Raw genomic sequence first — 23,515 nt, forward strand, 5'->3', positions numbered from 1 at the left:
GATGAAGTCAAGCAGAAACTTGAGCAAACTAATGCTAAGTACAAAGCTGCTGCAGATAGGCATAGGCGAGTTAAAGTGTTTCAAGAAGGCGATTCTGTGATGATATTTCTGAGGAAGGAGAGGTTTCCAGTTGGCACATATAGCAAGCTTAAACCAAAAAAATATGGTCCTTACAAAGTGCTCAAACGGATCAATGATAATGCCTATGTTATTGAGTTACCGGATTCCATGGGAATTTTCAATATTTTTAATGTTGCAGATTTATATGAGTTCCGTGAAGATGAGGTCCTTTATCCAGATCTTAACTCGGGGTCGAGTTCTTCGGAGGTGGAGGGGATTGATGTAGAACAGATGGCAGATTTTATCGCAGTTGAGCTAGAAAAAGGACGTAGCGGAAATTTGCAGATTTGTTGTCCGAGCTCCGATTAGGACGCAAAATACCATTTCGGAAAGGGAACGACGCCACGAGTCAAACTCACCATTATGTTGTGATGTACGATGGATTTTGGCATTCTGAGGTCGTTTGGCCTTCTAAAACTGCATTCAAAGTTTCGTAGTTAATTCTCCGAATAAATTCTGTTTTTCAGTTTCGTAGTTACGTAGTTAAGTCTCCGAATTAATTCTGTTTTTCAGTTTTAATGTAACAACTCCCCTAGCAGTTCAAGGGTTGAGAGTTGTGTATTTAGACAGGTTTGTCTGACGTTTCTAATTATCTCAGATTTTAATAAAATTATCCCAAGAGAATTCCTCTTAATTACTGGTGGAATCCAGATTTCTTGTTACTCAAGGTTTCGCTTGAAACCTTTGTTGCTTGTGCTGCGTCAGCTATGTGCCTAATGACATTAGGCACTCAAATTGAAGTTGCCTTTGAGGTGAAAATATATAAGTTTCTATGCAAGAATACATTAAGCTGACTGTTTCAGCTGAGATGAAGAAGCAAGTCCCCTCTTCCTATAAGAAGAGGAAAATTTCAAACATTGAAGACTTTCTCAATCTGGTAGTCAAAACAAAAAGAGAAGGTTGCTAGCGTTCCTTTTATCGGAATTAGGGCGACAATGGTGAATTTGCTTATGAGTATGTGAGCTAATGCTCCTTTAGTCTACTAGGCTTATTATTAATCTTGGCATTTTTTCACAAAACGTCCTTGACGTTTGCGAAATTATCATATTGCATCCTTAAAGTTTTTTTGTATCACTCATGGTCCCTAACGTTAATATGGGTGCTCTTAAATAGTTTATCTGTCAAAAAAACTGTTAAATCCAGATATATAATCGTCAAATCAATCCAAAATTATAAAATATATATAATTGATTTTCTGTTTGAAAGAGCCAAACTCCTGTTTGGCAAGAACTCATGCAATCAGAATCTCCACCAAGGCTAGGCAAAACAAAGACTGGGACTTTGACATCAAGGGATATTTTCCTGATAAAGATTGTAGGATTGTCGATTCAAGAGGCAACACAATGTCACAGGTAATAATTCCTATTCATGAAAGAATATATAAAAAGTTTCATTGTTTGTTTCTATTGAAATTCTGAATGTTTGGAGTTGTTTATTGATCACCATGAAACACGGATAGGGGTGAAGAAGGAGTTGATGGCAAGCAAGGATCTCTACCATGTTGTGGTGACCCCAGACATGGATCAAGCTTTTGTTACTGGGGTCATTACCATTCTTGATTACATATATGTTGAATCCACTAGGTGCTAGTAATTCATATATTCAAGAGAAGCTATACTAACTGGGGAGGTATCTTCGCAATCTGACGATTTGAAGTTGAAAAAAGGACCTAAAACCCAAAAAACTCAGTTGTTGTTTTGCCCAGAATTTTGAAGCTTTTCGTCACCAAAAGTTTTTAGCGACGGATGTTCATCAGATTTTTCGTGACTAAACATTTTCTGCGAAGGTGCTCTTCAGATTTTTCCTCACTAAAAGTCAAATTTCCAGATCAACTTCAGACTTATATATATGCCTTGGGCTTGGCCAATTGCGACGGATGTTCCAAATTTTCTATTTTTTTGTATTTCCCTGGTTATATGTATATATTATAATTTTGAATTGATTTAACGATTATATCCTTGGATTTAACAGTTTTTTTGACAGAAAAACTATTTAAGAGCACCCATATTAACGTTAGGGACCATGAGTGATACAAAAAAACTTTAAGGATACAATGTGATAGTTTCGCAAAGGTTAGGGACGTTTTGTGATAAAAAGCCATTAATCTTTATAATGATTATTATTTTTCTCTTTATTATTACAGTAAGTTTGTTTCCTAGGTTTACTCGGTTAACTAGGTTTCCTAGGTTTACTAGGACAATAAACCCTATAAATAGCACTCCTCGTAAAACAATTGACGATTATCCTAGCTCTGCTATCGTTTGTCCCAAAAATATATTTAAAAAAACCTACGTCCAAGAGAACAATAATAACCCCTATACTCTAAACCCTAATCTTAAACCTCTAAACCCTAATCTTAAACCCCTAAACCCAACCATGTTAAACATCCCACGGGAGCTAATCTGGAACATCCTTTAAGGCTCCAGCTGAAGGATTTTATCCGATACGGATGTGTTTCCAAAGCTTCGTATGCTTTCATCCACAACCAAGACTTCATCAAACTGCATCTCGAACGCTCCATCAAAACCAACTCTACTGGCACCATTTTACTCCACACTACTCCCTCATATTTCTTTTCGTTGCCTTTTGACAACGATGAGAAGCTCGGGACAGCCACGGTAGTCAGGTTTTCGATTCCGTCAAAAGACCCAGTAAGGGAAACTACTGTGACAGTGGGCCATGCCAATGGTCTGGTTTGCATACGCAACTCTATCGATGAGGATATGTCTTATATTGCTTTGTGGAACCCGTCAATTCAAAAGCTGAAGAAAATTCCCACTAGAACACATGAACCGCGTGCACAGCCATCCCTAAAATCAGAGATGTTGAATATATATGGATTCGGGTACGATTCAACCAATGACGACTATAAAATAGTGGGGATTATTAGGAAGCCTGCTAATGAGTATGAAGTCAGTGTTTATAGCCTAAAAGCCAACTCATGGAAAAGGATCCAGAACATGCCTTGCAGTGGTTTTTCGTTAGAGTCATATAGCATGGTGTTTTCAAAAGGCGCTCTAAGTTGGCTTATGTGGAAAAAGTTTCACCATGAACATCAGTACATGATCGTAGGCGTAACCCTTGATCTTGCCAGTGAGAAATATCAGGAGTTTCCCATCCCAATGGATAGGATTGATGAAATTGAAACTTCTATGCTGGAATTGGATGTCTTGGGAGACTATCTATGTTTTTGTGTTAATCGTTTCATGAATCGATGTGAGGCTTGGATTATGAAGGAATATGGAGTGACAGAATCTTGGAGCCTGCTTTATTCTATTGACATGCTTTATTATACTCTGGAGTTTCAGACCTACAAACCTTTGGTGTTTTCAAAGAATGGCAAAACGGTTCTTTTGAAGATGAGCAAAAATTTCAAGTCCGATAGTCTTGTTTGGTATGATTTAGAGAAAAAGAGTTTCAAACAAGTTGAAATTAGTGGGCTGCCCGGTCTATTCAAACCAACCATTTGCTGGGGGAGCCTTTGTCTTCTTGATGGCGATCCTGTTATTGTTTAGAGGCCAGCAGCAAGTCCCCTCTACCTCTGAGAAGAGGAAAACTTCAAGCAGTGAACGGTTTCTCGATCTGTAATCAACGCCCAAAAAAAAAAAGGGATGATGATCAGAATTAGGGAGAAAAGTAGTTCACTGGCGCAACAATGTGAATTTACTAAGGAATCCCTTAGACTACTAGGCTTATGAATCTCTGTAGTCATTATTTTTCTGTTTATTGTAACAACGTTAGTTTGTTTGTTAGTCTGCAGACTGTTTTTAACTCATATTATTGATGAATATATTTGTCCAAAGCTTTTTCAAAAAAGACAAAAAAAAATCTCTCAACTTTCAAATCAAAGACATGCAAATGTAAAAGATTCATTAGGAAATTCAAAAACAAATAAAGGCAATTTTGTCTATTTTAGCTTCTTTAAAAAATTTCCCTCTGCTTTGGATTTTCCAAAAACTCCTATAATTAATATGGATTAAGAATACTAGTAGGAAGGTGACATCTATTATTGGGCCAAATCAATTGGAATGAGAGTTCTTTTATTCGGCTTGCTTTCCTTGCAAGCTAGTTTTGCAGGAGTCAGTTCTAAGTATGGGGCTATGGGCCCAATGACATTAGGCAGGCACTCACATTGCAGTAGCCTTTTGGGGTGAAAATACAACCAGAATTGTTTCCCTGCCACAGAAACAATTCTGGTTGAATGATCAAGCATTGGGTGTAAATGTAAGTTGTATCCCTTTGGAAACCCACTTTTAGAGTCATACCCAGATTTAGCCTACATATTCATTAAAGGGAAACATACAAATAAAATTCCTACAAGTCCAATTTGTCCAAATCACTTGAGGTGCATTAAAAAGATAAAGGCTAATGTTACTGAAACCCACCCAACCACATCATCTCTCAACTTACTTAACATTATGCCTCAAAAGTCAAAGGGAAAAAAGTTATCAACGGTCAGTAATTGTGCTTTTTTGGTTACCTTCTACTATGTATGAATTTTTATATGTGCCTGTTATATATATCATTTTTCTCTCACAACATCCCTGTGAGAGTGAAATCCACATCATAACAGTGCGACCAGTGAATCACGTACATGTTGTGAGAGGAAAGTTATATATAATCAGCATACAATAATCAAAATATGAAAGAGCTTTTGGAGAACAAGGAATATGGGGTGTTGCAGGCCTAAGATCAGGACGAAAATCTCTAACAACCCTACTTAGCGCTTTTAACACTTTTCCATTTGCACTTAGAGGCAGCAACATGGGCACCATTTTTGTCCTCTCCTTCTTGTTTCTTCTTTTTCCTCTTGTATTTGTTGAATTTTTCAAATCAATCTGTCGAGTAAACTTTGATTTCCCCACTTGATACTGTACTTCAATAGAAAAGGAGACACAGGACAATGAGTCAATGACATAATCATACAGTAGTTTGCCTTCAGCTTTCTCCCAAGTGCAAGCTACAAGGTGGGCTCGAACTATCACAATCCAACTTCATATGGGTCCATTTTTGATGCCCAGTTGCTTATTTTGAGGCGACTTGAAAGCCCATATAATACCTGCTACATTATGCAGACCTTTCACTATTTTTTTTAATTTTAAATTTTTGATAAGGCTTTTGCCACCAAATATAATGGTTGGAAAAACTTAAATAGAACGGAAGAATAACCATATGTGTTTATCTCTCTCATCAAACGATTAGTGATATTATATACGTTGGTCCTATCAAAGTCTTCTGGGTCAATTTATATAAAGTTGGCATAAACTATTGGACAAAATGGGCTATCACTACCAATGTGAGTTGGAGATCCTCGTTAAACACAAAATTAGAAGAAAAAGGAAAACAATGTTTGTGGAATAGAAACATATTAAGAAAATGTGTGGTGGATTTAACACTTGATGATATCTTGGCATCATCACAGATGGGCCCTACTGTATCAAACCCACATACCCCCCATTATCTTTATGAGTCTGGACCGCTTCAACGAATCAACCCATAAGCTAAACACCATCATGAAGCAGTTAATTATGCAATTATTGTAAAATAGTAACCTAAACCTCATCATAATTATAAAAATATAATAAAATAAAATAAACAATATCAGGGCATTTGCTCAGGTCGGCTTTTACCCAGAAAAAAGAAACGGAAAGAAAGAGCAAAAAGAAGGGAAAAAAAAAAGGAGGCCCCAGCTAAAGAATATAACCCCAAATAGTCCAAGCAGATGGGTTCTGGTGTTGGGTGGACAAAGACAAAGCCATCATATCATCTATAGCTTTCCTTACCCGAGCACCTTTATGTCCTCATCAATCATCATCTGTCAAATTAATTTAAAAAAGCTAAAACAATTTTAATTCGTGAGGTACCAACTTTGTTGTAATTGATACAAACAAACAAGGCTAACATATTTTATGACTTGTAGATTAAGATGATGTATGTGCCTTCTCATCGGGGATGATAACTAAGGAGGTTCTACGGCGTCCGATCTGTTGACAAAGTCAGGCAAAGGACCTTATCCTAGACATGTGTATTGCATCACATTAATATTTCTTCTCTCTCATAATTAAATGAGGTCAAGGTTTAGGATGGTGTAGATTGTTCTCGGGTAATCTTCTCGCTAATGGTATTGATCCATGGATTAAGTTCTTTCATTTGAATTGTAATGGGATCATCCCATCCAATATATGAAATGATGACGATGCTGAAGATAGTTGTGTTCATAAGTAGCTATCAATCGTTGATACATTGTAAGACTTACATGAATCATCATTATACAATCACCTACGACTAAAGAATACTAAAATTATGAGTATGCAAAGTAATGCATTTCATTATAAATCTAGCATGTATTGTTTGCTATAAAATATGCCATCAATAATTTATCCGTCCAAGAATTTTTTAGCCAATTTTCCCGATGAATTATACATAACTAGCTAATATATCCCCCATCATATTTCTATCAATTCTATTCAATATGTCGTCAAATAAAACTATGTATATTTAATATATGATTCACTTTTGAGAATCTCTTCTTTATTAAATAAAAAATAGCCCTAAATAATTATGATTAGCTAGCTAAATAAAGATGTTTAGATGTGACTAGTTTAATAGGGAATAGGAGGTTTGGTAGGCCAACAGATATGGTCCTTTGGAGAAAGATAGAGCAGTAACACTAATGTAGTACATGTGAGTGACATATGCAGTCTATTTAGTACTACTTTTAAGTGGTTAAATAGTAGATGGGGTTTTTTTAGTAGGTAGCTTCTGCATGATGGTCACCAATGTTGGTATTATAATATTGTTGATCATGACACCCCATCTCTCTCTCTCTCTCTCTGTCTCTCTCTCTCCCCTCATCTGCTGTGTTGGGTTCGAATAATGCAATTGGTATTGCATAGATCCAACTTTTAGTAGGAAAACTGAGACGTAATCTTTCGTTAAATGGCTAAAATATTGTCCTCTGCCCCTGCCTTTCTCCTTTCTTAATTTGTCACTCTGCAGATTTCCAGTTGTAACAAATTAACTTGCTAAATCATCATAGATCTACTCTTGTTAGATATGAGAAATTATTGTGTGTATGTGATACGTTACGTGGCATGTTGATGTATATTGAATTCACTCAAATTATAACAATATGTATTTATGATAATACATCTAACACAGAAAAATCAAAATCGAGATGCAATCAAACACGCCAGAGTTTTTTGTTTTTTGTTTTTTTTTCAAAAATGAAAATCTAAATGCCGCACATAATTTTTCATCGAGTCATTTAACATGTTGTTATGTTATCAAACTATTAATTTAAATCATCATCGAGGTAGATGGTTGATATGAGTGGTCATCGAGTCTTGACAACATACCATTATTTAACATAGCTATGGTTTAATAAATCATGATCCCATAATTGAACATGAAAGTGGGTTAGAGGAATGGGTCAAGTTTGAGTGCCATTAACTAGTTAGCAGTACGACGTCACAAAGAGAGTCTTGAAAGTCACCTATATAGATAACAAAACCTCAGCAAACAAATCCAAAACCGTGTACATGAAGCACAAGCATGATATCATGATCGATACAAGAAAATGGCGGATTAGATATATCATGTCTTATATAATTCATGTTTTGGTCATTCCCGCTTTGCTGTCATTTGCTAAATCAACTTTTTTGAGATATAGCGCTTGACAAAAATGAATCTAATTATTTTGTGTTCACCAAAGTTTCAATCTTAGAAAACGATAATGTCCAATTTTCATGATATAATATTAATTTAGGTTTTTAAAATGCATGCCCCATTATTTACCTCTTCATACTTAATGGCAAATTGTTAGAAAATCTAAATCTTAAATACAACAGAAAATGACACCCGGTGATATTAAAGAAACATTGTGATGTAGCATATGATCCTATTTAATCTTAAATTAATTTTATTTCAAAATGGAAATAAATTCAACATCTGAGTTACTTTGTATGTCCGCCTCTTTGTATTCAAGTTGGAATTTGCTATTTCGTACCTAATATGATTGTTCCATCTAAACCTTTCAATTTAATTCAAAAGCTTGGAAGAAAACATGGCCAAGTTTGTGATACTACTAGGTTTTCCAAAACCCAGATTTGCATATATCTATATCAGTAGTTTAGTAGTTGCATTATTGTAGGGTTCTGCAGAAGGACTTAGACCTCTCATCTACCACCAAAACATAAACACAGAGAGGCCCACTTCATAAACCACTCATTGATACCTTCTTCTTCAACTGTCATGTCTAAATGGAAATTGGAAAGTGACGCAAGCACCAAAAATTTATTTATCGGCATTGCCACTAATTAAGTCAGATCATATCCAACTTTATTTTCTTTTATCAGAAACAATTAGGAGCAAATTTCCAAAATTCTTTAATTCCAATTGTATCAAATAAAACTTTTCTCAAGCTTATTTATTTGCTCCTAATTGTTCAATTTTTTGTCGTTACTTCTTGCCATAATTATAAAATAAATAAATAATTAGGTGGCTTAATTTTGTCTTTATTATGATAGAGAGAGCTACCTTAAATTAGATTCAAGCTACAACTACAGAAATCTTTTATTATGGTTTTGCTTATAAAAGATTTTTCTGACAGTTTTAGTCATTTTGATTTTGTTTGCTATACTTCTTGAAATAGTTTAAATAAATTGGCATGGTATATTAGGGAAACCATAGAAGCGCCTTTATAAAGTGCTATTATTTATCAAACTTAAAATGCTTTATTCACGTCAACGGGTTCTAACCTGGTGAAAAAGAGCCTTAACTTGTAAATTATAGATTTTAGGTTCAAAACTCTATGACATTTTAATTGTGTGTGAAACGTCCTTCCATGGGGTTTCATATGAGAAAATACGAGCACGGCCAATTAAGTAAGGCCCGGCAAGGCACGGCCCAAAGGTAATTAGGCCCAATGTGCCTGCCCGTTAAAAGCCCATTTATTAAATTATATTTATTTTATAAAAAAATAATACATAATAATATTGCATTTATATCTTAACTTCAAGTATATTTCTTTTCTCTAATAATGTATATTAAAATTTAATGTTTTCTTTATATATAATAATTTTGTTTTTCAAGTTATTTTTAAAATTCAAACAATAATCTACTCATTTTCTATTTAAATATACTTTAAAGAAATTTATTGGCCACTTTTTTCAACAAATAATAAATCTTGTTAGTATGTACATAATTGTAAAAAAGATTTAAATGAAGTTGCAAAAAATAATGCAAAAAATAAATAAATAAAATAATAATTCAAATTTGACGTGGGCCCAACTTGGCCCATTTAGTGGCCCATGACGAGCACATAAATCTTGTTAGTATATACATAATTGTAAAAAAGATGTAAATGAAGTTGCAAAAAATATTACCCAAAAAAAAAGAAAAAGAAGAAGAAGCATTACATAAGTCAAATTTGGCATGGTCCTATCTCAGCCCGTTTAGTGGCCCGACACGAGCACGGCCCGAATCCATATGGGCTTGGGCCGTGGGCTTGGGCCAGGATTGATGATTTTCATAAATGGACGGGCCCGGCATGGCCCGTTTGACACCTCTACCTGTAATTTAGACTATCACTTGTACTAAAATAAAAACTAAAAATAAAACTCCACCCACATATTTTCCCCACTCTCCATCGAAAAATTATATATATACATTACTCAATCCGCATATTAATATTTGCAAAATACTTTATAATTAAAATCTAAACTATATGTTCAATTTCAATCTCAATCTTGGGATGTCGACGGGTATGATTGCAATGAATACTTCCATTTGTGCGGGGGGAAATATATACTAAGGACCAGTTTGGCATTGTTGTGCTGTGAAAATAATCGCTGTCAGATTTGCTGTGAGAGAAATCAGCTGTGAGAGAAAGCAGTTTGGCGTTTGGTAAACTTTTTGTTAAAAGTGTTGTTGGTACTAATTCCCACATAATCAGAAAATGATTGTCGCAAAATCATTAAACCCAGCACCTCTTTGAAACTGATTCCTGCATAATTAGAAAATGAAAGCACCTCATTAGCTGCTTTCCCTTATAGATTTATCTCACAACAATTTTTAACAATAAGTGATTTTCTCATAGTTTACCAAACGGGATGTGCTTCCTAAAATTTTTAAAAAATCAGTTATCACTACAAATAAGTAATGCCAAACTGGCACTAAGAAGATTATCCCTTGGCTTTTCTTTGGATGTCGACGGGTATGATTGCAATGAATCTTCATCAACCCTTGGCTTTTCTTTTCTTTTCTTTTCTTTTTTAAGTTTATCCTTTTTAATAATAATAATACCGGAGCATTTTGAGTGGTACTTTTATTTATTTTTACAGTCAATTATATTTTTATTATTTGTTCCTCATAATACAACGCCTCTTGGGACATTGCGTTACTTGATTTTAGTTGCATAACTTAGTTTGAAACTTATCTTAAATTTTCTATTTCTTACTTAATCATGGAATTATTTAGCTTTCTTTCTTGAATATGGAAATAGATGGATGTTGAATTCAATTTATTTATTATTTATTAAAATATTTGAGTCCATTAAACCCCCCAAAAAATTTATAAAACAAAAAATTTGATTCAAAAACACCTAAATGGCCCCCAAAAAAAAACCCAAATAGCCAAAAGAAGTCGAATATTTGCGAAAGAAAAAAGAAGCACAAATAGTAACGGACATCTAGCTTCAACATACAGTGAATTCTTTCGGCCATATAAGAGGTACGAAAATCAACTTTGTGATGAGGCTTATCCTTGCATAAGTTTAAAGAAGAAAATACTCCTTTCAAATTATGAAGGTAGGGGCCCTCCTAAGTACTAATGCAAATTTTAAAGCATGTCACCAAAAAAAAGAACTTCTTTAATTAATCTGTTGCTTTTTCTGATTAAGTCCAAAATACACTTAATTGTAAATTAAAAGCACTTGAGTCCCCAAAAGCTAATAACAAGCCCATGTTCCCAAAAGCTTTTTAAAGAGAGAATAATGAGTCTCAAGAAAAGAAATTCCATTATTGCATTTGGCCATCATCAAAAGAAGTTCACTAAAGTGACATCAATAGTCTTGCCTCATTAAAGTCATAACACAGAAAATTAATTAATTAAACCCAAAGGGCGGGTTTAGTTTAGTGATGAATTGCTAATAATCTTAGGGACATAATTTTGTTTCTCCAATTCTTTAAAGAGTATAATTTTTCATCATCTAAAGCACAAAAGAAGAAAAAGTTGCTTGCAGTTTTTGACAATTGGGAAACTTTGATATGCATGAAGCAAAGCACACAGGCCTCCTCATTTGATGTTTGGACTTTGGAGAAAGGAGATGCTGAGGAGGCTGCAGGTTTTTGAAACTTTGGCACTTGGTTACTTGCACAAGAATTTTGGTATTAAATGTTGGGGCAACAATTTTACAGCTTTGGAAATTGTCGTATAACATACTGGCTAAGAATGTACAGCTAAAATACGATATTTCAGGAATATACATGCCGTTTGAGTTGGTTTAACCCAAGCATTGCGTTCAGGAATATGCATTCTGTATACTAGCCTCTTTGCACGCGCTTCCGCGCCTGCGAGAGGCTTTTTTTTAAAAAAAATTTAAATTTATTTTAGAATTAAAAAAGATAATGGGTAGTTGTGTTCCATAAAAATAGGATTCATTATCTGATTTTTCTTTTAATTTTAATTTTTTTAATATGAAAAGTGTGAATTTACTATATTATCCTCATTTAATTAATAATTTTAATTCTTAATATTTGAATTAACCAAGGGCATTTTTTGGTATTTTGAATGTTTCACCATTCTCTGCCTTTTGCTTTATATATATAGATAATAATGCTTTGTATTTGACCTAAAAGCCACAAAATATGTAGCACGAAGCAGAAGTACGTACGTGGAGAGAAGTGATTGCCCAGAAGAGGAAGACATGTTGGAAGAGCATATCTTGAGCATGAAAAATACTGGCCTATTCTTCATTGGTTCATATGGTTTGACATACTGATTTTAGCTTTGTCCCCTTCTGCTTTTAATACGATCACTTCTCAGTTTCGAAATGTACCCAAAATTTTGTACACAAAATTATAACTTTGTGTGTTCTCATTATTAACTCTGATGAGAATTGACCAGACATGCGTACAATATAAGAGTCGTACCCTCACTGTAAATCTGGATTTAACTTTATTTTTTTACTGCTAATAAACCAATTTGTCCATCATTGTTTTCAATTCAAACATAGCTCGATCAACCTAACGGTCCAACTCGTTTAACCCTTCATTGGTCACTCACTCACGGGGACACTAAAATATAAAATGGTAAGATTTGCCAATACTGATGAGTGGAATTCATGCATGTCTAGACCAATATAATTTTAGGTCATTATTGTTTCTTCGTTGTCTTTTGCATCACGATCATTTCTTGGAGTTGGACTAGTCAAAGAGATTGATTCGTCGACATAAAATGGCCAAATTTATGTTTGTATAGGGTAACAAAAGTAAGTTGTGAAATTGCATTGGATCTCATTTAAATTAAGGGTTATTCGCAGTAATGGTTCCTCAATTATACCCGTAGTTACAGTTTGATCACTCAATTCAATTATTAGTTGCATAGGTCACTTAAGTAGGTGTTTTGTTGCATCATTAGTCCTTCCATCAACTCTGTTAAATTTTTTGTCCAAAGTGAGGATAAATTCAAAAATTCATCCACAATCCTCCCCTTCCTCCACAACCCTCCATTGCCGCAACCCAATCCTTGCGAACACCAAAAAATTTCCCCTGGAACCTTTCCTAGCTACCTTCTTGAATTCGTCTCTCAAATGCTCTAGAGACTGAAGAACACTAGGGTTTCCCAACTCATCAACAATTGTGAAATAAATATACCCATCTTCAATTAGGAACCCATAAGTCCTTTTACCCACAGTCTCAAAATACAACCTATGAAAAGGAGTCGTCTTTTCCAAGCACAAAGTAGCCAAGTTCTCAATTTCACCATCTCCACCACTGTATACATAAAGGATCCGATTACCCCTTGATACACAACAGTAATAAACGGTATTTTGAATCGAAACCCATATTATACTCAATTGTAATCTACAACCAATTCTACTGGTGAACCTCTGTGCCAAGCATCATTAGTACCCAACGAAATGTAATTGTGTAAACGACAACTCATATACAAAATCAAAAGCGTCCAAGAAATACAAGAGCAGTTCACTGAAGTTGTGAGGATGCTTGAGAATGCAGAGACTGATATCACGATCGTCTTCTTCTTTGGTCCAAGCTCCTTTGTTGGTGTGAGCCTTTTCACATCAAGGAGATCTTCCCACTTCTTGTTGCTGTGCGGCTTCGAATTTTTTGGTGTTTGCAAGGATGGGGTTGGGCAATGGAGGGTTGTGGAGGAAGGGGAGGATTGTGGATGAATTTCCGAATTTACTCTCACTTTTGAAAGAAAATTTAACAGAGTTTGACGGAATGACTAATGGTGCAACAAAACACCTACTTGAGTGACCTCTGCAATTAATAATTGAATTGAGTGACCAAAGTATAACTACAGGTAGAGTTGAGGGACCATTGCTGCGAATAACCTTTAAATTAATTTTGGCCGTAATGTTTATCAGAAAATTCAAGCAGACGTTTGTACAAGCGATCGATACGTGTTCTATTACTCAAGTTCGAAATACTCAATACGAAAGTATAATGTCACACGTTTTTCACAATCGAAAATCAATTAAGCCTCTCTAGATGAATTCCGAGACTCCACCTGACACAGGGCTATAAGAAAACATTGCTGCACTCATGATCATAATTGGATTGATATTGTGAAAAATATGAGAAATCATGATTTGAAAGAAAACAGCAAAAAGCATAATTGGCTCCCCACAATGGGCACTAATCGATTATATATATAGGAACAACTTAAGTGTCTTTGATCGTAAAGGGGATTCCTTCAATTGGTTTTTTGTCCTATACATGCCAACATATAAAGTGACATTTCACTAAAATATTTTTTGACAAATGCTATTGTAAAAATAAAATTAATAAAAACGTCGCGCGAAGTGCGTGTGATTATAGATAGAAGAAAATATTATTAGAGATAGAATATTCATGGTAATTTTGACTAAGTAAAGAGCATAGTTTTCAATATATAGTCACGCCAAAGTTCATTCTTTTTAAATAAGCAACAATCAATGTTTATCTAGATAAAGACCAAGCATTGGTATTTATAGTCCTTTATTTTGGCTGGACAATGTTTGTGTACTTAATTATAATCCTTTTACACTTTCAATTACATTATTTGATGACTTGAAGAATAATACAAGTAAAAACAAGCCAAGAGTTCATATACATTTATTTAATAATGATGAAATGAATTTGACCTTTCTTTAACAGATCAAGTCTAAAATGAGCTTATTTTATACTTACGTTTCACACAATTTATTCGTGTCGCCGAAATTTATAAATCAAATATTTTAACATAATAAGATACACATCGTGTCACGTTAATTTCTTTTTTGTAATGGACAATTGTCATAAAGTGAAAAATTAAAATAAATAAATAAAAACTTGAATTTTCTCCCCTTTTCTTTTTCCAAAGAAAAGGGAGTTACTGAGCTCAGTTAAACACAGAAAAGGGGGGGAGTTATGTAGCTCAAAGCTCAAAAAGAGAGGGGGGGGGGGCGGGGGTAGGAATCTAAAACGGTCCAAAATGATGTCCTTGCGTTGCAGTCAGTTTAAAATCACGAAAGTCCAAAACAGACCCCGCGCGCGAACCAACGCAAACTACGTGTCGCACAAGCTTTTAGCCGCGCACCTCTCGAAAAACGTCCGAGCGCCTCACACCCATACTTCCCCCTCTCACACGACTTACGACCCCACGATCCCCTCCCTCGTGCCAGTTTTCGATGTCGTCTGGTTATGAAGGACACGGTGGTAATTTCATCCATACAACATCATCCACCATGCCACGCTGGAAACTGCATTTTCCGGATAATTTCTTCCACGTAATATCCAACGTGGCAGACCCGATCCTGCTAAGCAGACCCCTCAGCTTCCCCCTATATAACCCAAACCCATCCAACCTCTTTTCTTCACTCTCCACAAAACCCATTTGCCTCACCCACAGATTACTCAAAACTCTCTCCTCTTCTTCATCATCAGCTCACCTGTCACCACCACCACCAGCATCGTTGCAGGCCAGAATAGATCGCCGGAAATGAATATTCCGGCGACGTTACTACTCATATGCATACGAAATGTTCGTATCTTCGATCATCGCCGTCACGTTTTCCACGAAAAACCCTCATCGGAAGCCATACTTTTTTAGCTCAAGTTTTCCCCAAAAAAATCAAAAACATTAACAGTTTCTAGAGAGAGGTACTAATTTTTCTGTTCAATCTTAATTTTGGAGCTTTTGGACCGGATTGGCCTTGTAGCCGGAGAGAACGCGTTGAGATTTTTGAGTGTTTTTGGTAGTTGAGGAGGGGAGTGAATGTGGATGAAGAAAACGTTGATTTCAGAATCGAGTTGATTTTTGTAGAAATTTTTGGGTAATTTCGTAGCGGTGTAAATGCGAAGAGTCTGTGTGTCTGTGGATTTTGATTTTGGATCCCAAAGTTTAACGAGGCTCTGAAAATTGAGCAGAACTGAGATATAGATAAGCGGTGCGTCAGCCTAGTTATTTGTAATTTGTAAAACCACAGCAAAAAAAAAAAAAAGCACTAAAATCCTTAAGAAATTCCCGGAGCTTCCCTCTTCTATGCCATTTCCGATGAAGATCCAGCCGATAGATGTCGACTCCGAGGCCTTGATCGAACCGGCCAGGGTCGACTCGGCGAAACCGGTCTTGAAATCGCGGCTCAGGAGGCTGTTTGACCGGCAGTTCCCGAGCGTGCTTAGAATTTCTTCGGCTCAGGAGAAGCCTAGCAGTGGTACTGAGCCACCGCAGCAGAGCTTCAACAACAGCAAGGACGGAGGCAACGCCGCTGCTACCACGGAGTTCGAGCCGAGCTCGGTTTGCTTGGCGAAGATGGTTCAGAATTTCATCGAAGAAAGCAACGAGAAGCAGCCACCGCCGAAATGTGGCCGCAACCGCTGCAATTGCTTTCACGGCAACAGCAATGACAGCTCCGACGACGAGCTTGACGTCTTCGGTGGCGGTTTCGGCGATTCAATCCCCTCGGGTTCGTTCGGCGGCGACGCCTCCGATATTCTGAAGGTATATTCGCCGCTTCAATTCTTCCTTTACTTCTCTTTACGTTTTTATTACTGTAGCTGTTCATTTTCTCGCGGTTTCCTGGCAACCAACCAGAGTATTTTAGATGATTGATTGTTGCTTTTTTGTAAAATCAGAGTCTGATTCCATGCGTGAGTGTGGAGGAGAGAAACCTCTTAGCCCATACAGCGAATATCGTCGAAGCAAACAAGAATCAGAAACAGAAAGACGATTGGAGGAAGGCCGTCACCGACGAACTCAACTCTCTCGGCTACGATTCCTCCATCTGCAAATCGAAATGGGAGAAATCGTCCTCTTTCCCTGCCGGTACTTGAAATTCTCTGTCACTTTCCGAGCATCCAAACAGATTTTCTATTTTTAAAAAAAATACAAGAATTAAAAATAATAATTTTGGTTCTGGCGTTTGGGCTTCAGGTGAATACGAGTATATCGATGTGATGGTAGAGGGCGACAGGTTGTTGATTGACATAGATTTCCGATCGGAATTTGAGGTCGCTCGATCCACTGGGCCCTACAAGGCCGTCCTTCAATCCCTGCCGTACATTTTTGTTGGAAAATCGGACCGTCTTGGCCAGATCGTCTCCATCGTATCGGAGGCAGCCAAACAGAGCCTGAAGAAGAAGGGCATGCATTTCCCTCCATGGCGGAAAGCCGAGTACATGCGCGCCAAGTGGCTCTCTCCCTACACCCGAGCCACAGCAATCAATCCCCAAAGCGATGCCGCTCCGGTGCCGGAGGTCCCAACCGTAGTTTCCGATGCTCCGACCGAGACCGACAATCTCAGCGATTGCGGCGAACTCGAGTTGATCTTCGGCAAGAGCCCGTCGCTGCCGGCTACCCCTCTGCCGTCGCCTGCGGAAAATCCAATTTCCGGCGAGAAGGAGGTGGTGAAGTGGCAGCCGCCGGCGATCAAGCCGAAGAGCGTCGAGAGAGGAGCGCGGATCGTGACCGGATTGGCCTCGCTGCTTAAGGAGAAACCTTGAGGCAAATTTTGGTTTTTTAATTTTTCTTTTTTCCTTTTTTCTTAATTTTGAAAATCCACGGACAAAAAAAAAGAGGATATAAAATATAAAAATATAAGTAAAAATATATAAATGGCAGTTGGAATAGTAAGAGTGTACTGGTACAGGCTTTTGAACTCGTGTCTTTTTCCCAGTTTCCCCTTACTTTTTTGTTAGCGAGGGCACCCCAATGTAAGAGAAGCAAAGTAAATCTATGCACCATGATCTTTATGTAATAAAAATAGTTTTAAAATAGATAAAGAAAAACAGATAGATAATATTTAGCACCTAATTTATTTATTTATACATCTAATTTATTATTAATAATTACTAATTTATTTGGTGGTGGGTATTTTGAGGCAATGTACTCTCTGCAGTGACGGTTTCTTGAAAGGGGAACAAAGTGGGATATGAGACTCTTTTCTCAATTTTCTCATCTTTTTAGGGCATTTGTACTTTTTTCTATAAAAATTAAAATCATTAAAGAAAAAAGAGAGAGAAAATGATGATGAAGATGACGGCAGAGGGAAGGGGGGGCTCGTGGAGTCTCGAAGGTCGTGAGGGGTTAATAATAATAATAAAATAAATAATAAAAATGAATAAAATTCATTAGGATTGCGTGATATTCCCTGCAATTTTATTATTTTGGGTGTTTTTATTTGCTCGTGAAAAGTGAAAACCAGTAAACGAGTTTCGTTCTGTTCATCCACGACCACCAGAAATGAGGGAAGCTTCATTTTTGTGTGTGTGCAAGTGTTAGTTTGACTGAGGACTCCCTGCTCTCACGACTCACAACAAGCTACTCTCCAACACGTGCAACAATTTGACTGGGCGGTGAAGAAGATAAAGATTTTTGGGTTTGGGTCCTTTTTTGTGCAAATGAAGCTCGAGTGAAACCCACAACCCTAGTGCCCTAGTGCTCGCTAGAAGAATTTAGAACTCATGTCCTTTTCTTTAAGATGTTCATTGTGCATTGCTTGATGTAAATTTTTTTTTTTTTGGGTTAAGCTGATAATTAGGGGTAATTTGTAATTCAAATTGACAATTAGGGATAATGGAAACATCAATCAAAGGTAAGAAGACTGTCTCTTTTTCTATTTGACTGAACTTTTTGTTCGCGAAGGAGAGCGAATGCGTTGAGTTTAACTGCACGAATTTAATTTCAGCTAAGTTTTTGTAAAAGTTTGTTTGCGGATGGATTTATTTAGATGGATGTCTTCTATAATCATCTTTCATTTTTGTGATATTTATGTCACAAAATTGATGTCAATATATTTGATTGTATAATCTCTTACTAAATTTTATTAGCTTTCGACAGTTTCTTCCGTAATAATAGGAGAAGTGGAGTGTGCTACATATTTTAGAAGTCATACTTAATACATGATCAAAAACAGTGGAGTGTTTGACAAATTTCAAGCCTCTTGGAGGGTTGAAAACCTTATAAATCCACCTTCGGAGAAACCCCCCCAATTCTGGTTCAATTCAAACACACCTTTTCAGAGTCTATCCTAACCTTAATTATTAAGGTAATGTGCATCATGGCTATCTACAGACAAACCGACCTTGTTGGCTTTTCATGGCACAAACCTCCCTTCTATTGTTGTGCTACATTGGTGATAGATTTGCCCGAAATTTTCTTTTCAATGGGACCATAAGTTTTTGACTACGTGTTACTAATACGATCCGACTATTATTTATGACGGATATCATTTCAATATGCACTTATTACATCAATTATTATTATAATTAAAAATTATTTCAACGCGTCAACTATTATATTAAAAGATTTATTAGTATGATTAAAAAATGTGATCCTCTCAACCAATTTACAATTTTTTTGCTTAGAAATGATTGTGGTGGGGACTTTGCAATCCATTATGTTGTGTAAAATATATGTTCATATTATTATTGCTATGGTCATTCATATCTTATAATTGTATGAAGTGGGTAGGGTCGGTTACAATGCTCTCAAGAACTACAAAGGCTCCAAAAGTGGGGGTTGTGGTTGTGGGGTCCCTTTCCTCTTTTTTTTTTTTTTAAATTTTAAATTTTCTTTTTTTTCCTTATTTTTTGGGTGATAAGACTGATGCTGGGGCTTTCTTTTTTGTTCAAAGTAAAAAAATAAATTGCTACAAAGTTTTGAAAATAATAGTAATAATAATAATAATAATAATAATAATAATACCCTTGTGAAAGCAACTTCCCACCTACCCTCTCTCTCTCTCTCTCTCTCTCTCTCTCTCTCTCTCTCAATGAGAGATTGCTTGTGATGTGCAAATTCGTTCACCCAAGTTTGCCCACACCACACGAAATCAAGTGTTTGGATATTGGAAATTGGGGAGAGAGGATAAGGTGCACCCATCCCCATCTTGACAGTAGTGGATTCTACAATGTTTGGCTGTGGGATTAGGATATTCTCTTGGACATATGCTTTTTAGGTTTTGTGCTTTTTTTTTTCTTTTTCTTTTTTTGATAGCACAAAATTTGAGGAATGTACCAACCCCAAAAACCCTGTGAGGGGTTCACGAAAAGTGTAGGGCTCCTTCACTCTTATCCAATCATGATTTGACATGTCTGTGCTGTGCCACTGCCACTGCCCTGCTCTTCATTCATGCATTCTCTATCCTGTACGAAATATAGACCCAGTGTTTAGATGACATGTGGTGCTCTCAGGTCCCCCAATTTTTGCTTTTTTCCTCTTTTTGCTTCTGATAAATTTCTTTATTCATTTAGAAATATTCTGTCACCATATAATTTCACAAGGTCGTGCCAGAGGAGTATGAAATACACATTTTGATCCACAACACTATTATCTAGACGTGCACAAAAATGTTTTGAATCTACCCAATTAATCATATAATGTCTTCATATATATATATATATATTGTCTAGAATTAAATTGGATAACTCATTAGATTTGAGATATGTTGAAAGAGGAATGAAGAAATTTTGTTCGAAAGAAAGGATTTATTCATGAAAGAAATTTATTTGATTCAATTCTCAAAAACTGGTAAGATATCAACACCTTATAACTTATCCATTCTATATTCATCTCTACTTTCATTTCTTTCTATATATTCAACTTATTAAACACCTCTATCCATAGCATATGCATGTTAGGCTAGTTGGTCAGAACGGTGAGTATGCCCACTTGAATCCATGCTCGAATCCTCTACTTTGTAGATTAGAGTAATTTAAATTATCATTTATATTCAAAATTTAAAAACAAAAAAAAAACCATGTATCCACAATTCTATACGATAGAAACAAACCCTAAAATCTAAAAGGTTTTAAAAGTACAAGATGTCAAATTATAACACAAGCCAACCTTTTATCTTTATCTTTTCCTTTCTTCTTTATTTCCCCTCTTTATTATTATTTTTCTTTCTTGTCCTGCTTGAGACCTAAATGCATGACAGGTGTCCACGGAGGATGACGTGGATCAATGGTAAAAAGTTAAAACCTCACAACTGTGTGTTTCTTGTAACATTATGTGTGCACATAGCATGCCATCCATCACACTCATAAAAAAAAACATAATGAGAATATAAATTGAGGTCACTTTGAAACATACATGTCCACAAATTTATATAAAAAAATCATGGACAAGTAAATTGATTTAGCATATCTCCCATCGCTTTAATGGGGACAGATGATTTCAATGGAGTTGAATGCTTCTTGCTTGACTTTAGGCTTCAAATCAAAACCAATATGAAGCTTTCACCATCATTCAAAAAAATATTTTATTTTATTTTATCAACCTAAAATCAGTATGTGATTCACAATTGCTGTCACAAAACAATTAATATTTTCACGTCAACTGTTTTATTGTTATGAACCAAAACCAGTCATGAAGATGCACGTAGCAGCTAAGCCATGGTCAGCAGTTTGTGTCAAGACAAAATGGTCTCATTCAAACTCCATGGAAATTAATGTTTCATGACTTTTATAAGGAACTAAAATAAACTGTTTTTTTTAATCTTGCTTAGACTTTGATTATTTTGTATTTAGGGCACAATCCAATAAAATCCACCTATTTCTAGGGCTTATCCAAGTTTGGACATGGATGGGTAACATCCTTAGAAACTGCTTAGGAAGAAAAAGAAGAAACAAACTTCAATTATTTGTTAGCACATCATTTGATTTTATTGGTATTTTATTAGTGTTTATATCTTCTACGTATATTAAAATTTGGGTTGATATTATGCTTATAATCAAACTAATGTCACTTGATGGTATATTTGTTAAATATCTAGTATAAAGCTTAAATGCCTGGTCAATATTGTTTGGTCAATCACGCACACATATATGGATTATTTTTTATCTTAATATAGGTGAATTTTACACATCGAATTGAGTGATGACACATGCATCAACGACTAAAAATTAATCATGCGCCTCGCTCAACCTGTTGTAGCATTTCATGGTTTAGATTCAATAAGTTGACTAATAATATTCCACACAAAAGCAATAATTTCAAAAATCATGAAGGGAAATGGCCCAAGACCTATAACATCTATTCCGTCTCAATATTTCATTTGCGACAAAGTGAAAAGACTTGAAAAAGAGAGGGGGATTATAATTGGACCCAAAAACAAAAAATAATTAGCCATATATAAAATAATGGTCACATTTACTTTGTTTTTATTCTCCAAGTTAAATGACCTAAACACGTTTACGCGGAAACCCTGGCATTTTGTGCGACCGCCAATAAGCTTTTTTGATTGCCTTTGGTGTGACCAATAGGTTGCATTTGGCGGATTGTTGCTTTCCAAATGAACATTTCCCACAAAATTACCCAAATTCATGAAGTCATAATCCTTGCATTATCTATCAAACTAAAACAAGAAAAAGAAATGATCTAGATTGGCTTGGCACTTTCTAGATGGGCTTTTACTATGCAACCCTTTTGAGCCAATTAAACATAAATACTTGCATTTATTTTACTGACTCAAATTTAATACAGGAAATAACAAAATGGCAAAAAACCCCAATTAATTCTTTCAAAAGAGGACAGTGTTGTGAACCATTTGAGGAAAAAATTAAATTAAATGTTAGAGAATCAGAAAAAAAGAAGAAGAGAAAATTGAGATTATGAGATACTGCAGATGCTACTGTTTAGCTGGAGGATCCTCAGAAAGCCTGTGAAATTACCTGAGCCTGAGCCTGAGCTTCATAAATGAGAGATGATGCAGCCTGTGAAATTACCTCTTATTTATATTAATTTACTGAGGCGAAGGAAGGATATTTTTAGATTTGAATTACAACCACTAATTGTTGTACAAGTACTTCAAACTTGAATGAGGAATTAATTATACCCAACAACAAAAAATGGCCAAAATCTTTGCTTAAATGATGCACTTGATTGTTTATATTCGACAGGCTTCAATTGATGAGCAAATTCTAGTACCATCTTTTTTAGTGGGGTTTTACTTATTTATTTATATCATATTTATTTTTTTTGGATTCAGGATGCATTCTAATATGACCAATTCAAGAAGGTTCCCATTGGATTCCAGTAGGATATAGCCAAACCATTTTCTGCCGCTCATTCTAATTGGATTTCGACTTCGGCTGTCATTATAATCTATAAAGTTCTGTTTTTGGTTGGTTGGTTGCCACGAATAAATTAAGTACAAAGAATTAAACCAACGAGGTCTAGTGGAAATATATCTTAATTTATGGAGCTGTGGTCATGACTCAACCTTAATAGTGTGTGTCAAAAAACTCTCAATCTCTTCTAATTTAAACTATCGTTTGTATTAAAAAATAAAGTATAAAAAAATTTAAAAAAATATGAAATAAATAAATAAATAAATATCTTTGAATCCTGTAATTGGGCTCAAAACAGAGTATCTAGATAGTCAGCAGAGTGACCTGGTATTGAACCTAGCAAGCTTTGTTTTTAGTTCATGACCATTGGCAATTTGGCAGGCGAAGAGACTTGGAATTGAATTTAGCAAACTGTTGACCAAATAAAAAAGAATTTAGCAGCTTTGTTCTTAATTCATGTCTATTGGCAGGCCTTTCTCAGCTGCAAAGAGCTTTCAAGAAAGTTTATTGCCGTATTTCAAATGCCTATACTTTTACTTGCATTACGTTCAAAAGTCACTTCCATTTTAATCCCTTGATCTCAGTTGTGCCCTTTTTTCTTGGGAAAACTAGGT

The 23,515-nt window shown here is 35.6% G+C and overlaps 2 protein-coding genes across 2 annotated transcripts; both read left to right on the top strand.

Moving 5' to 3' along the window:
- The first annotated feature begins 498 nt into the window (after positions 1–498).
- Positions 499–3,635, top strand: LOC117614657 (F-box protein CPR1-like). The gene is made up of 5 exons (XM_034343540.1): positions 499–518; positions 634–690; positions 1,364–1,472; positions 1,549–1,703; positions 2,540–3,635. Exons 1-5 carry the CDS (start codon positions 499–501, stop codon positions 3,633–3,635), a joined length of 1,437 nt encoding a protein of 478 aa, XP_034199431.1.
- Positions 3,636–15,210: 11,575 nt separating this feature from the next.
- Positions 15,211–17,603, top strand: LOC117614134. Its single transcript, XM_034342833.1, has 3 exons — positions 15,211–16,329; positions 16,464–16,653; positions 16,762–17,603. Exons 1-3 carry the CDS (start codon positions 15,871–15,873, stop codon positions 17,328–17,330), a joined length of 1,218 nt encoding a protein of 405 aa, XP_034198724.1. The 5' UTR covers positions 15,211–15,870; the 3' UTR covers positions 17,331–17,603.
- Positions 17,604–23,515: the final 5,912 nt, after the last annotated feature.

This window comes from Prunus dulcis, chromosome 1 (genome assembly GCF_902201215.1).
Source record: "Prunus dulcis chromosome 1, ALMONDv2, whole genome shotgun sequence".
Lineage (NCBI taxonomy): Eukaryota > Viridiplantae > Streptophyta > Magnoliopsida > Rosales > Rosaceae > Prunus > Prunus dulcis.